Source organism: Kogia breviceps, chromosome 8 (genome assembly GCF_026419965.1).
Source record: "Kogia breviceps isolate mKogBre1 chromosome 8, mKogBre1 haplotype 1, whole genome shotgun sequence".
In the NCBI taxonomy this organism is placed as follows: Eukaryota; Metazoa; Chordata; class Mammalia; order Artiodactyla; family Physeteridae; genus Kogia; species Kogia breviceps.
The window spans coordinates 8,560,387-8,574,881 of NC_081317.1; the positions used below are offsets into that span (position 1 = coordinate 8,560,387).

Here is a 14,495-nt window from a genome sequence, read left to right on the forward strand (position 1 = left end):
TGCAATCAGGTCACCCCAGAGCCAACGTCCTCCCTCCACCCTCCAAGTGCACAAGGAAGAAACCTGGTCATGGCAAAACGAGGAGCCAAGCCTGCTCCTCCACAACAAAGAAGCACAGGGTCCGACCAGCAGCAACACACTGGCTGAAGGGAAAACAATTCTTTTTAATTTATAATTACAGAATTTGTTCAAATAATATTGTCTATCATTGTAGAAAACAGTCATTGTAAAAATATAGAAAGTACAAATAAACAAAAAGAAGAAAAATTAAATTCCAATTATCTAGAATCCTACAACCAGAAACTACAGTGAATAATATGTTTGGCTATATAGGTATCCAGATATTTAAGAATATGTAAACATCAGATCTAGACCTCTTCTTATGCAAATATAAATATGTAGGTGTTGTGCAAGCTTTTTAAAAATGGCACTATTCTCTGTAAGTTGTGATGTAACCCTGCGGTCCCCAACCTTTTTGGCACCAGGGACCGGTTTTGTGGAAGACAATTTTTCCACCGGGTGGGGAGGAGCTGACGGTTCAGGCGGCAACGCGAGCGACGGGCAGCGGCAGATGAAGCTTCGCTCGCCCGCCCGCCGCTCACCTTCTGCGGTGCGGAGGCCGCGGACCAGTACCGGTCCTCAGCCCGGGGGTTGGGGACCCCTGCTGTAACCTGCTCCTTTCACTTACTATTCATATATATTGTGTACGCCTTGCAAGGTAGTTAAATTCCTATATAGACAGCTTCCTGTTTTTTTATCTTTCAAAGTTATTTGTTATTTTGCTTTCATATAATTATATTATACATTCCTTCCTTAATTCTTTTTTTAATTTTGATCTTAATAGCAATGCAACAAGTATTAAAATTAATTTTGTAATGCATCTGTAATAACCAGATAGGTACAAAGGTTTTTCTGCTCAATTTTTCCAAACCAGGTATTTCAATAAACCTACTGAAAATATTTGTGGGTTTTTATATTTTAAAAAAAATTTTATTGAAATATAGTTTATTCACAATGTGGTGTTAGTTTCAGGTGTACAGCAAAGTGATTCAGCTATACATATATATGTGTGTGTGTGTATATATATATATATATATATATATATATATATATATATATTCTTTTTTAACATTCTCTTCCATTATAGGTTATTACAAGATATTGAGTATAGTTCCCTGTGCTACACAGTAGGTCCTTCTTTGTTGTCTGTTTTATATAGAGTAGTGTGTATATTTTAATCCAAACTCCTAATTTATCCCTCCCCGCAGACATCACCCTTTTTTAATGCCACATGGTATTTCATAAAGAATACTTTATTCGGCAATCCCCGATTGTTGGATATACGGGTTGTTTCCAATATGAGCAAACAATCCTGAGCAGTGACCCCCCCCTCGAGCTCCCCGTTGTGGCGCCCAGCCACCCACATCAGTCCTGTTACTTACAGCAAACTCCTCGGGAGTCACTTTCAGGACATCGAAGACAACGGCATCGTAGCTCTTGCTGGCATAGTCGCAGCCCTGGCCCTCCAGAGAGTCTGAGCTGCTGCTGCCCTATGGAGGACAGGGAGAGATGGGGCCACCTGAGCAGTCTGGCTGACTCCACAATCACTGACTCCCAAACCTCAGAACTGAGGATGCAAGAGGGGCAGAACCGTACAATGATAAAAGCTTCTGTTGTTTGGTGCTTTACCATATTCCAGGCACTGTGTTAAGCACTTCATATGCATAATCTAATTTAATTCTCATAACAACTCTCTGAGTACACACTATTATTATTCCCATCCTACAGATAAGGAAGTAGAAGCAGTGCTACTTCCCCAATGTATCTCACCTAGGAAACTGAAGAGCCAGAATGTAAGCCCAGTTGTATATCTCTCTTACCCCTCAATCATAACATGCCCTCGCTCACTACACCCCAACTGCTTCCAGCTGCCTCTGTGGGGGGTGGGGTAGGGGGCGGTGAAAAGATACAGCCCGTCCTTCACATCTTAGGAGGCCTGAGGAGATCACCTGTTTTGTTTTTCAAACATTACTTGGTTTCACCTTTTTTTTTTTTCTTTCTACTTAAAGTCATTGCAGGAAATTATTATACAAAATGTTAAACTGACTCTCAAGGTTTATTTCATGTAGGGGCCACTTGGAATTCAAAGCCTATTAGCTGAAGAGGTGAGAGGTAACCGGCCAGTTTTGGAGACGGCGTGAAAGTTATATTTAGTAGAGCCCCTTGTTAAGAAGAACACTGGGAGTCCTGCATGTAAAGGAAAGGTCTCCTGTAACATAGCAAGTTAAACTCCCCAAATGTGGCCAGTTTACATGAAACCCAACACTGTAGGGATCCCAGAATGTTGAACATACCTTCTCTTCAATTTTACTTAATTCCATCAAATTCTACTTTGGGGAACCAACAGAGCTTACCACCCCAAAACTGTGCCCTGTTCATAAATGGTTTTATTTGTCTCAACCTGTGAAGAGGGATTTTGTGGTTTCCATTAACCTCAACATCTTGGACCGGGATTTAGAGAATATGCTTTTATTAATTCCCCTTTATTTCACTCTTTCCAAGATGGCTATATCTGGAAAAACTTTGCAATCTTACTGGAAACTAGAGTGTTTTTAGGCCAGAGAGGGAAAGCAATAGTCAACAACTGAAAACGTGAAGTTAAAAGGAGGAGCAGAGACTTAAACCTGTAGATTTCAATAGGCTTCTGTCATTTAAAGGCTACCGAAAACTCTAAGATGATCTTAAGCAGCTCTGAGCTCTGAAGTCAGAGAGGCCTGCTTAGAACGCCAGCTCCACCCGAGCTGCTGTCTGGCCTCCTCACTTGGCGGAGCCTCAGCTACCATCTGTAAAATGGCGCCACTAGAACCCGCTCCCCAGGGCTGTGGCACAGGTCATACCAAATGAAGCTTACAAAGCAACCGGCAGGATCCCCTCCCGGGGCGATGCTGATTCAAGGGGCCTGGGTGGGCTCAGCCATGGCTATTTTGGAAGTTCCATGGGCAATGGGACATTCTCCTCTGAGGAGAATCTGTGTTAAACTTTTGAAAAGTAATGAAGACTAATCCTGAATGCTTCTGGAACTGGCCATCTATTCTACCCCTCGGTCTTATAGACCCTGAGCAATGGCTACCAATAAATCACTCTGCACTTCCATGCTCCCCTCCCACAGAGCAGCCTGAAGCAGGTGACGGGGCTGACCTTCTTCCGGGCACTGTAATGTCGTCGTGCTCAGGACCAGCGGCTCCGGAGTCACAGAGGCCTGGCTGGGAATCCCCACCCACCGCTGACCAGCTGTGTGATTTGAAGCCAGTTCATTCACTGCTCCCTGCCTCAGTTTCCTCGCCTATAAACTGGGGGTGAAACAACAGCACATGCCTGATGGGGTTATTGTGAGGATTAAGTGAGATCATGCCTGTGGAATGTACAAAAGAAGTGCCGGGTATATCGTTAAGCACTAAATCATGGGTGTCTATCTGTATAAACGTGTCACTCAGTCACCAAAATGTATTGAGCACTTCAATTAGACATGCATTCATTTGTTCATTCATTCAACAAATATTTATTGAGCTCTCACCACGTTCTGGATACACATATACATGTGTATTTGTATATATACACATGTATGTAGATATATAGAGTATATATGTGTGTCTGCACACATATGTGTATGTATACATATATACACAGATGGAGGATAAAAAAGAAAGAAGTTTTACTCTAGACGGAGTGTAAACTGTAAATGGAAAGAGAAGTCTGATTCCTCCAGTTACCAGACAGAGTCCATTCCTGGAATTTCAGGTTTTATAACTTTCCTGTAACACCCCATTGCACCTGCCCCAAACATACACACTCATACAAGGGGCCTTATTTAATCAAAAGCTGCCCCAAATACGCTCAGTGGTAGCGGTGGAGGCGGTGGTGGTGATGACGACGCAGTAACTTTATTTAAACGTATATTGGCACCATCTGGGCCTTTTAACGGGTACCCACAAGTCTGCTTTCAGAACCAGAGATCAAGCTAAGGAATTTTTTTAAAAGCTTATAAGAAATGGATTGGTTCCTATGAATTCTGGCTGATTGCACAGGATCATTTCAAAAGCCCAGCTCGACCATGAGGGCCTCGTGAGTTCAGAACACGGAGCACCCCCTTGTCCGTTTGTCACAGGAGCCCAGCGTTATGCATCTGACATGGTGGTCTCCCCAGGCCCCACCCCCTTCCCCACTTGCCTCTGTTCTATTACAGAACTTGGAAAGCAAACTCCCAAACCCCCAGGGCAGGGGCCCGAGCCCACGCCTCTCTCGACCACCAGCCTTTACAGCCATTTCCTCCTGAGCAAGGTAAATAGGAACACGGGGCCAGCTGGAAGCACTTCTGTCTGACTTCATTCCAGAATGTGTGACCTATTTATAATCAGCCACGGCTTTGCTTGGGAAAGGTCTGATCGTTCTTGCCACCAAAATGGAATGTGGCACTTGCCACGACTAGACTAGGCAGGTATTTGTTTTTCTTTGAAGAGAACGACTTCAGAAAACACACTGATCCTCAGGGCTGACTGCCTCCCAAATCTCACGCCTGGCATGGCTGGTCGGGAGGGCTAAGAATGGTGGCATTCATGGAGGCCTGCAGCCCCCAGGCCAAGACTCAGGGGGCCTGGGTCAGCTGCAAGGAGCCCCGGCCCACCCACCCCACCCACAGCCCCGGCCCCGGCCCCGCAGCCCCAGTACCTGTGGAGTGGCAGAGGTGACCAGCACGCTAGCCATCAGACCATTCCTCTTGTACATAGTCTCCGGGCCACAGGGAGCTTCAGGGCAGCCTCTGTCGGTGACATAACCTGTCTGGAGAAGTCCTGCAAGGCAAAGGGGCTCATAAAAACCAGCCTTCAAACCCAAGCTAATCCCACCCTGGGAGAGAGCTGTGCTGGACTTGAGCTGGTGACCTTAGAGGAGACCTTCAAAGCAAGGTTACAGGCTGGTGGCCTTCAGGCTAAATATGGCCCACAGATGTAGTCAGCTAGGCTTGTACAGGTTTTAGAATTTTTTAAATTAATCACCAACATTTAAAAATTGGAAGGTTTCACACAGAATTCTGGATTTGTGACTTTTGTGGCAGCACTGGGCCCCATTCCTGCATGACGGCCGTCAGCTGCGCTGGGCAGCACTGCCCCTTGTACTGGTGCACTTACTGGAGCAAGTGCCTTTCAGACCCCGCCTGGCCTCTACAGCCACTTGGGGACCTGCCTGGCTCCAGCAGACACTAGAGTTTGTGACCTTCGTTTTAAAAAGAAGGCAGGTGAAGAAGACAAACTGAATCTATTGTGTTTCCCTGTGCACCAAGACCATCCCATCAATAATAATAATATGGATACTAGCTAAGACGCAGAGAGTTCTCGCCACGTGCCATGCACCGTACATACAGTAACTCCCCTAATGCTCACAACAGTTCTTGGTAGGTCCTGTTATTACCCCCATATTCCACATGGGGAATTTGAGGCACAGAGAGGTTAAGTAACTCGTGCTTTGGTGTCTTTGCTCATGCCATCCCACCAAACCATCATTATTCAGGACCTGGCTCAAATGTCATTTCCCCTGGTTATCGCCCCTGGACCACTCAAACGAGAACCAGTGCTCTCGTACCAACGTGTACATGCCCCTAGTAGGGCATTTATCACATCACTGAACATCAGAGCACTGTAGCCACCCCCAGCTTTTTCCCAGGAAAGTGATTAGGATGTAAAGGGGGAAGGAAAGGAGAAGGCAAAGGGACCAGCTGGAAGCCAACTGCAATTATCAGGCAAGAGACGAGAGTCCTCTGAGCTAAAGTGGCAGCAGTGACACCAAAGAGAAGGACACAGACTGAGAGATGGTAAGGACAGAAATGCAACAGAAACTGATGCGGGGGGAAGGGAGAACCAGCTGAGGATGCATGGCTTCTGGCTTGAGGTACCAGAGGCACAGCAACTTTGGAGAACAGTTTGGCAGTTTCTTAAAAAGTTAAACATCAACTTACCAAATGACCCCACAATTCTACACCTACGTAATAAATGAAAACATATGTCCACACAAAGACACGTACATGAATTTATTCATCTTAGCCAAAAGCTGGAAACTAAGTGCCCACCAACTGGGGAATGGATAGACAATGTGATATATCCATACAATGGAATACTACTCAGCAATAAAAAGAAATGGAACACTGATACAAAGTATAACATGAATAAACCTCAAAAACTTCATGCTGGGGCTTCCCTGGTGGCGCAGTGGTTGAGAGTCCGCCTGCCGATGCAGGGGATACGGGTTCGTGCTCCAGTCCGGGAAGATCCCACATGCCGCGGAGCGGCTGGGACCGTGAGCCATGGCTGCTGGGCCTGCGCGTCCGGAGCCTGTGCTCCGCAACGGGAGAGGGCACAGCAGTGAGAGGCCCGCGTACCGCAAAAAAAAAAACAACCTAAGTGTCCAACAACAGATGAATGGATAAAGAAGATGTGGCACATATATACAATGGAATATTACTCAGCCATAAAAAGAAATGAAACTGAGTTATTTGTAATGAGGTGGATAGACCTGGAGTCTGTCATACAGAGTGAAGTAAGTCAGAAGGAGAAAAACAAATACCGTATGCTAACACATATATATTGAATCTAAGAAAAAAAATGTCATGAAGAGACTAGGGGTAGGATGGGAATAAAACACAGACCTACTAGAGCATGGACTTGAGGATATGGGGAGGGGGAAGGATAAGCTGTGACGAAGTGAGAGAGTGGCATGGACATATATACACTACCAAATGTAAAATAGATAGCTACTGGGAAGCAGCAGCATAGCAAAGGGAGATCAGCTTGGTGCTTTGTGACCACCTAGAGGGGTGGGATAGGGAGGGTGGGAGGGAGGGAGACGCAAGAGGGAAGAGATATGGGAACATATGTATATGTATAACTGATTCACTTTGTTGTAAAGCAGAAACTAACACACCATTGTAAAACAGTTATACTCCAATAAAGATGTTTAACAAAAATCATGCTAAGTGAAAGAAGTCACACAAAGGATTGTACAATATGAGGTCATTCTTATGAAATGTCCAAAAAGCCAAATTCATAGAGAGGGGGAGCACATCAATGAGAGGCTGGGGTGGAGGCAGGACTGACTGCAAATGAGCACAAAGGTTTTTCCTAGGGTGATGGAAATGTGCTAAAACTGGATGTGGTGATGGTTACACAGCTCCAGAAATCCACAAAGCCATAGGACTGTACACTTGGAATGAGTGCATTTTACAGTAGGTAAATTAACTGCAGCAAACGCAGCAGCCACCAGCTGCCTCATGATGGTGACCTGAACTTACACATTTAACTCCCCCCTTCCACATCACTTTGAAATAATCAAAGAAATATTAAAATACTTAAAAAAAATTATATTAGCACATGATGACAGACAATGGTTATTAATAAGCAAAAACACTTTCAGGATTTCCAGGGGCAGAAGAGATGGGCCTCACCGGTCCTTCCCATCAGGAAACTTACACAAGCCTCTTAGATAGCCTCATCCACCAGTGGGCAGACAGCAGAAGCAAGAAGAACTACAATCCTGCAGCCTGTGGAACAAAAACCACATTCACAGAAAGATAGACAAGATGAAAAGGCAGAGGACTATGTACCAGATGAAGGAACAAGATAAAACCCCAGAAAAACTTTGACTAAATGAAGTGGAGATAGGCAACCTTCCAGAAAAAGAATTCAGAATAATGGTGAAGATGATCCAGGACCTCGGAAAAAGAATGGAGGCAAAGATCGAGAAGATGCAAGAAATGTTTAACAAAGACCTAGAAGAATTAAAGAACAAACAGAGATGAACAGTACAATAACTGAAGTGAAAACTACACTAGAAGGAATCAATAGCAGAATAACTGAGGCAGAAGAACGTATAAGTGACCTGGAAGACAGAATGGTGGAATTCACTGCTGCAGAACAGAATAAAGAAAAAAGAATGAAAAGAAATGAAGACAGCCTAAGAGACCTCTGGGACAACATTAAATGCAACAACATTCACATTATAGGGGTCCCAGAAGGAGAAGAGAGAGAGAAAAGACCCAAGAAAATATTTGAAGAGATTATAGTCGAAAACTTCCCTAACATGGGAAAGGAAATAGCCACCCAAGTCCAGGAAGCACAGCAAGTCCCATACAGGATAAACCCAAGGAGAAACACGCCAAGACACATAGTAATCAAATTGGCAAAAATTAAAGACAAAGAGGGCTTCCCTGGTGGCGCAGTGGTTGAGAGTCCGCCTGTCGATGCAGGGGACACGGGTTCGTGCCCCGGTCCGGGAAGATCCCACATGCCGCGGAGCGGCTGGGCCTGTGAGCCATGGCCGCTACGCCTGCGCGTCCGGAGCCTGTGCTCCACAACGGGAGAGGCCACAACAGTGAGAGGCCCGCGTACCGCAAAAAAAAGAAAAAAAAAAATTAAAGACAAAGAAAAATTATTGAAAGCAGCAAGGGAAAAACGACAAATACCATACAAGGGAACTCCCATAAGGTTAACAGCTGATTTCTCAGCAGAAACTCTACAAGCCAGAAGGGAGTGGCATGATATACTTAAAGTGATGAAAGGGAAGAACCTATAACCAAGATTACTCTACTCAGCAAGGATCTCATTCAGATTCGATGGAGAAATCAAAAGCTTTACAGACAAGCAAAAGCTCAGAGAATTCAGCACCACCAAACCAGCTCTACAACAAATGCTAAAGGAACTTCTCTAAGTGGGAAACACAAGAGAAGAAAAGGACCTACAAAAACAAACCCAAAACAATTAAGAAAATGGTCATAGGAACATACATATTGATAATTACTTTAAACGTGAATGGATTAAATGCTCCAACCAAAAGACACAGGCTTGCTGAATGGATACAAAAGCAAGACCCATATATATGCTGTCTACAAGAGACCCACTTCAGACCTAGGGACACATACAGACTGAAAGTGAAGGGATGGAAAAAGATATACCACACAAATGGAAATCAAAAAAAAGCTGGAGTAGCAATACTCATATCAGATAAAATAGACTTTAAAATAAAGAATGTTACAAGAGACAAGGAAGGACACTACCTAATGATCAAGGGATCAATCCAAGAAGAAGAGGTAACAATTATAAATATATATGCACCCAACATAGGAACACCTGAATACATAAGGCAACTGCTAATAACTATAAAAGAGGAAATCGACAGTAACACAATAACAGTGTTAACACCTCACTGACACCAATGGACAATCACCCAAAATGAAAATAAATAAGGAAACAGAAGCTTTAAATGACACAACAGACCAGATAGATTTAATTGATATTTATAGGACATTCCATCCAAAAACAGCAGATTACACTTTCTCCTCAAGTGCACATGGAACATTCTCCAGGATAGATCACATCTTGGGTCACAAATCAAGCCTCAGTAAATTTAAGAAAATTGAAATCATATCAAGCATCTTTTCTGACCACAACACTATGAGATTAGAAATGAATTACAGGGGAAAAAAACCGCAAAAAACACAAACACATGGAGGCTAAACAATACGTTACTAAATAACCAAGAGACCACTGAAAAAATCAAAGAGGAAATCAAAAAATACCTAGAGACAAATGACAATGAAAACACGACGATCCAAAACCTATGGGATGCAGCAAAAGCAGTTCTAAGAGGGAAGTTTATAGCTATACAAGCCTACCTCAAGAAACAAGAACAATCTAAACTTACACCTAAAGGAACGAGAGAAAGAAGAACAAACAAAACCCAAAGTTAGCAGGAGGAAAGAAATCATAAAGATCAGAGCAGAAATAAATGAAATAGAAACAAAGAAAACAGTAGCAAAGATCAATAAAACTAAAAGCTGGTTCTTAGAGAAGATAAACAAAATTGATAAACAATTAGCTAGACTCATCAAGAAAAAGAGGGAGAGGACTCAAATCAATAAAATTAGAAATGAAAAGAGAGAAGTTACAACAGACACCGCAGAAATACAAAGCATCCTAAGAGACTACTACTACAAGCAACTCTATGCCAATAAAATGGACAACCTGGAAGAAATGGACACATTCTTAGAAAGGTATAACCTTCCAAGACTGAACCAGGAAGAAATGGAAAATATGAACAGACCAATCACAAGTAATGAAATTGAAACTGTGATTAAAAATCTTCCAACAAACAAAAGTCCAGGACCAGATGGCTTCACAGGTGAATTCTATCAAACATTTAGAGAAGAGCTAACACCCAGCCTTCTCAAACTCTTCCAAAAAATTGCAGAGGAAGGAACACTCCCAAACTCATTCTATGAGGCCACCATCACCCTGACACCAAAACCAGACAAAGATACTACAAAAAAAGAAAATTACAGACCAATATCACTGAGGAATATAGATGCAAAAATCCTCAGCAAAATACTAGCAAACAGAATCCAACAACACATTACAAGAAAAAAAAAAAAAGAGAGAGAGAGAGAGAGAGATGGGCCTCAGGGGAGAGGAACCAGCCTCTGAAATAGAAGCAACACCTCCTAGGAATCAAGTGGGTGGGACCCTCCAACAGAAACCTCCAAGAAAGCCCAGAGACTTCCAAGTGGGGAATCCAGAAATGGAAGAGTCCAAAGGCAGCTGGGGGGATCAGGCTGCCAGGGCTGTCTTAGACCAGACAAACCAGCTCCAATGGACTGGGGTCGGGGCCGACTCAGCCAGGCTGTGCTGATGGGTGAAAGCTGCTCATCCATCTGAATAAAGTGACTCGATCCTAGCCTGACGGAGTCACCATGGGGAGACAGAGTGGCACACGGCCAGCCAACCCTCTTGGGGTGGATCCAACTTGCTCCACTTCCAGGCTGAGGTGGGCTTTGTTGCTTTCAGGGAGCACCCAGCACTCTGCAGGGCTCCCCAAGGGGAGCCCAGACACAGAGCCCAGTCTGCTCGGCCGGGCTCAAACCAGAGGCCGTGGCTCTCCCCACCGGCCTGGTAACCAGTCACACAGCCCTTCAGCCTAGGGGCCATGAGTCTCAGATCCTTTTCCATGACCGTCATTTGCTCACTCCCTACTTCCCCTCTGCAGGACGTCACCAACTTGGCCCATCTCTCCAGCGACCTTTGGTGGTGCACTCGGGGCCCCCACCCCACGCGCACATGGCGTGAACAGGGAGTGCTGATGCTGAGTGAGGCGCTGGGCTGAGCACGACATTTTTAGCTCACTTGATCTTCACAACAACCCTGTGAGGCAGAGGCTATTCTCATTCCTGGGAAACTGAGGCCCAGAGAGGTGACATAACTTACTCTTAGTTAAGTGGCAGGGCTGGGGAGTCCAAACCCTGGTCAGTGGACACCAGGGCCTGGGCCTCCTGTGAGGGCCCAGGTGAGGACTGAACGAGAAAATGCATGCAAAGTGCTCGGGTCAGGTCAAACACCAAGCAAGCGCTCTGTTAAGGCTATTAATTGCTATTCGTGTTAATTCTAATCCTGCAGTTTCATTCATTTATACTTATTCTTTTTCCCTAAAACAAACAATTAACTTAAAACGTTAAAGAAAGGACAGCATGGTGCTTTGTGAAAACACAGGCCTCCCCTACTAGGAAGGAGATTTCCAGCTGCGGGCTCCAGGCCCCCAGAGGAGCACAGGCTGAGTCCGGGAGTCCGAGCGTAGGGCTCCTCCTCCATGAGGCCTAACCTGCCCCCCACTCCCCTGCCCCCGGCCCACTCTGGCCCAGCCCACCTAGAGACAAAGTGACAGCCCACCCATGCTACCTATCGCGCTTCCTACTGGCGGCCTGAGCTGGAAAGACAGACAGACCACTTGTTTCCAATGCGACTCCTGCATGTCTCGCCACTGACAGAACAGCCTAATTTATGGGTAGTGGCTCTCAGACAAGAGATATTTCACATGCTAAGAAATAAGAGGACCAAGCAGAATGGAACGTCTTTTCCAGGGCCCAGAGGAACCCTCACCCATCCACCTGCATTTGGAGGCCCTGAGGCCCGGCCAAGCCCCAACTCCTCGCCAGGGACCAGACTCCCATCAAGGGGGTCAGCCCAGCCCAGGCCCCTCCCTGAGAAGCCCTCCCCCACCCCAAGGGAAGGCCCCTGAATATGTGGACCGTGCCTCCCAGGCCGGACTGATTAGACCAGAATGCCCACCTGCTTCTCCGGGAACTCAGGACCCTACGGTGCCAGTGTCTGCTGGTCAGCCGAACTGAGCACTATGCCCTCAGGAGGGGAGGGTGGCCAGATCCTGCCCGGTGCAAGGAGAGTCCCTCCGAGTGGGGAGGCGGCAGATGCGCAGAGAGATGCTGAAGGAGGAGCCTGTGTCTGAAAGAAAAGGTTCCAACCCCTGGGGCTCTGTAATACATGCCTCTTTTTCAGTGTCGATCATTGGAGTAGATTTCCAAAAGACCTTGACCAAGCCTATTTCCTAAATACCAAGTTCATGCCAAGCCACCATAACCTGACCCTAAAAACACAGGGGGTTCATCCTCACGGGGAAAGACATGCACCATCCTTTTACCTGTCCATCCATGCATTCATAGAGCTCCTACTTTGTGCGGACTTTGTTCTAGCCAGGAGTTCCTACCATTTTTGTACCTTGGAGCCTTTTGGCCACCTGGTGAAGCCCATGGGCCCCTTCTCACAGAAATGTTTTTAAATGAATAAAATAAAATTATACAGGAAACCAATTACACAGGACTACTCAGGAAGCCAACTGTATTAAAATTCAGTTATAAAATTATTTTCAGAGTAATTTATAATATAGTAATATATGTATTTCTTCAGGAAAGGGAATATACACACACACACACACACACACACACACACACACACATATAAAATTGCATTAAATAGCAAGATCTGTTGGTGGGTCTAATAACTACCATAGTTTCAAAGTAGTCAAGTACATAAATTTTCTGAGATGCATGCCCACAATTATTATGTGATATGGAGGTAGCTGTGACTTTTATTGGTGACAAAGTCCCAGGTACTGTAAATATTACTATAATTTATTGTCTACATTAGCAACTGAGGAAGATGCCAAATTTCAGTGAGAAGTTAGTGAAAATAAAGATGTCATTTTTTTCCAATCCAAATGCAGGGAAGGCTGGTCAAGCACCCTGTTCCAGGCACAGGGGACACAAAGCGAACAGACCCTGCCCCCAGAGAACTCATATTCCAGTGCAGGAGTCAGAAACCACATGTGAACTCAGATCATGAGGGTCTTCAGGAAATAAAATAGGGTGGAAGATGGTATTTGCCAGGGTGGTCAAGGAAGGACTTTGAAGATGCAGTATTGAGCTAAAGCCCTAGGAAGGAGTCAACCATAAAAACCAGTCAGTGTCCTTTACAGAGGCCACAGAGGGTGCAAAGGGCCTGAGATGCACAGGAGCTCAGCAGGTGTGTGATCGAGAGAGACGGCCACAGCTGGATCCCAGTCAGTGGGAGGCAGTAGACAGATGGGCTGGGGCCAGAGCATAAAGGGTCTTGCAGGCCATGGTGGGGAGTTAGTTCAGGTTTTACCTGGAATGCCTGGGAATGGGTTCTGAGCAGGAGAGTGACATGATCTGATCTCACTGTTTCTGAAGATCACAGTGGCTATTGTGCAGAGAACTCCATGGGAGGCCAAAGATGGGAGCAGCGAAGCCAGCTGGGGGTAAGAGATGCTGACAGCTCGGACTGCTGGCCATGGGGAAAAGAGATGGATTTGGGAGGGGTTCTGGAGGTGAAACAGGCAAGACTTGCTGATGGACTGCATGTGACAGGAGAGGAAAAGACAGGAACTGAGGATAAATGAGTCCTACCTTGAGGGCCATTACGAATGGGTAACTGCTCAGCACTTCATTCATTCATTGGCTCAACACCCATCCATTGAGACCTAGAGGACCAGTTCTGGGGACCAGAGTCAAAGATGACACAGCCCTGCCCTCCAGGGTCCAGCAGTGTAGCAGTAGGGAGAAAATCCCATAGGTAGATACTCACAGGACACGTGGTGTAACAGATCACGGGCTCACCTTGGGGGTCAAAGAAGACATCACTAAGAAGAGCCGTTGATCTGGTCTTAAAAGGGCAAGCACAAGTGTTTCCAGGCGGGGGGGGGGGGGGCCACCGGCACTCTGACCATGAGCAGAAGCCCGGAGGTGTGAAAGCACACCCCAGACGCCAGTGTGCCAGGAGCACGGTGAATAGCTTCCCCTCCCCACCCGACCCCGGCCCCTGCCCGTCCTAGACTAACAGGGGTGCTAACAAGCCAGGCAGGGCTCCCCACGGAGCCAACTTTAACAGACGGCCCTGACACTACAGCCACAGGAACAGCATCTTGCCTCCTGGTCACTCCCTCAATCCTTCGGTAAACTTGGTGACCCTTTTCCCAAGCCCTGCTCTGTGCAGAGGACTCAGGCCAGCCCTCGAGGAGCTCACACACAGTCTGATTACTGCTGTCATCACAACAATCTATTAGACACTTACACTGTTTAAGGCTCTGGCTAA

At 45.8% G+C, this 14,495-nt stretch overlaps 1 protein-coding gene across 24 annotated transcripts in view; it reads right to left on the bottom strand.

Moving 5' to 3' along the window:
• The window catches only part of RALGPS1 (Ral GEF with PH domain and SH3 binding motif 1), a 294,874-nt gene that overhangs the window by 247,173 nt on the left and 33,206 nt on the right, over positions 1-14,495 (bottom strand). For all 24 annotated transcript variants that reach the window (XM_067040706.1, XM_067040711.1, XM_067040698.1 and 21 more), the window contains 2 exons: positions 4,726-4,847; positions 1,443-1,550 (listed from right to left, as the gene is read on the bottom strand). In XM_067040706.1, coding sequence (XP_066896807.1) covers positions 1,443-1,550; positions 4,726-4,782 — 165 coding nt within the window. In that variant the 5' untranslated portion in view covers positions 4,783-4,847. The remainder of the gene's footprint in view (positions 1-1,442; positions 1,551-4,725; positions 4,848-14,495) is intronic.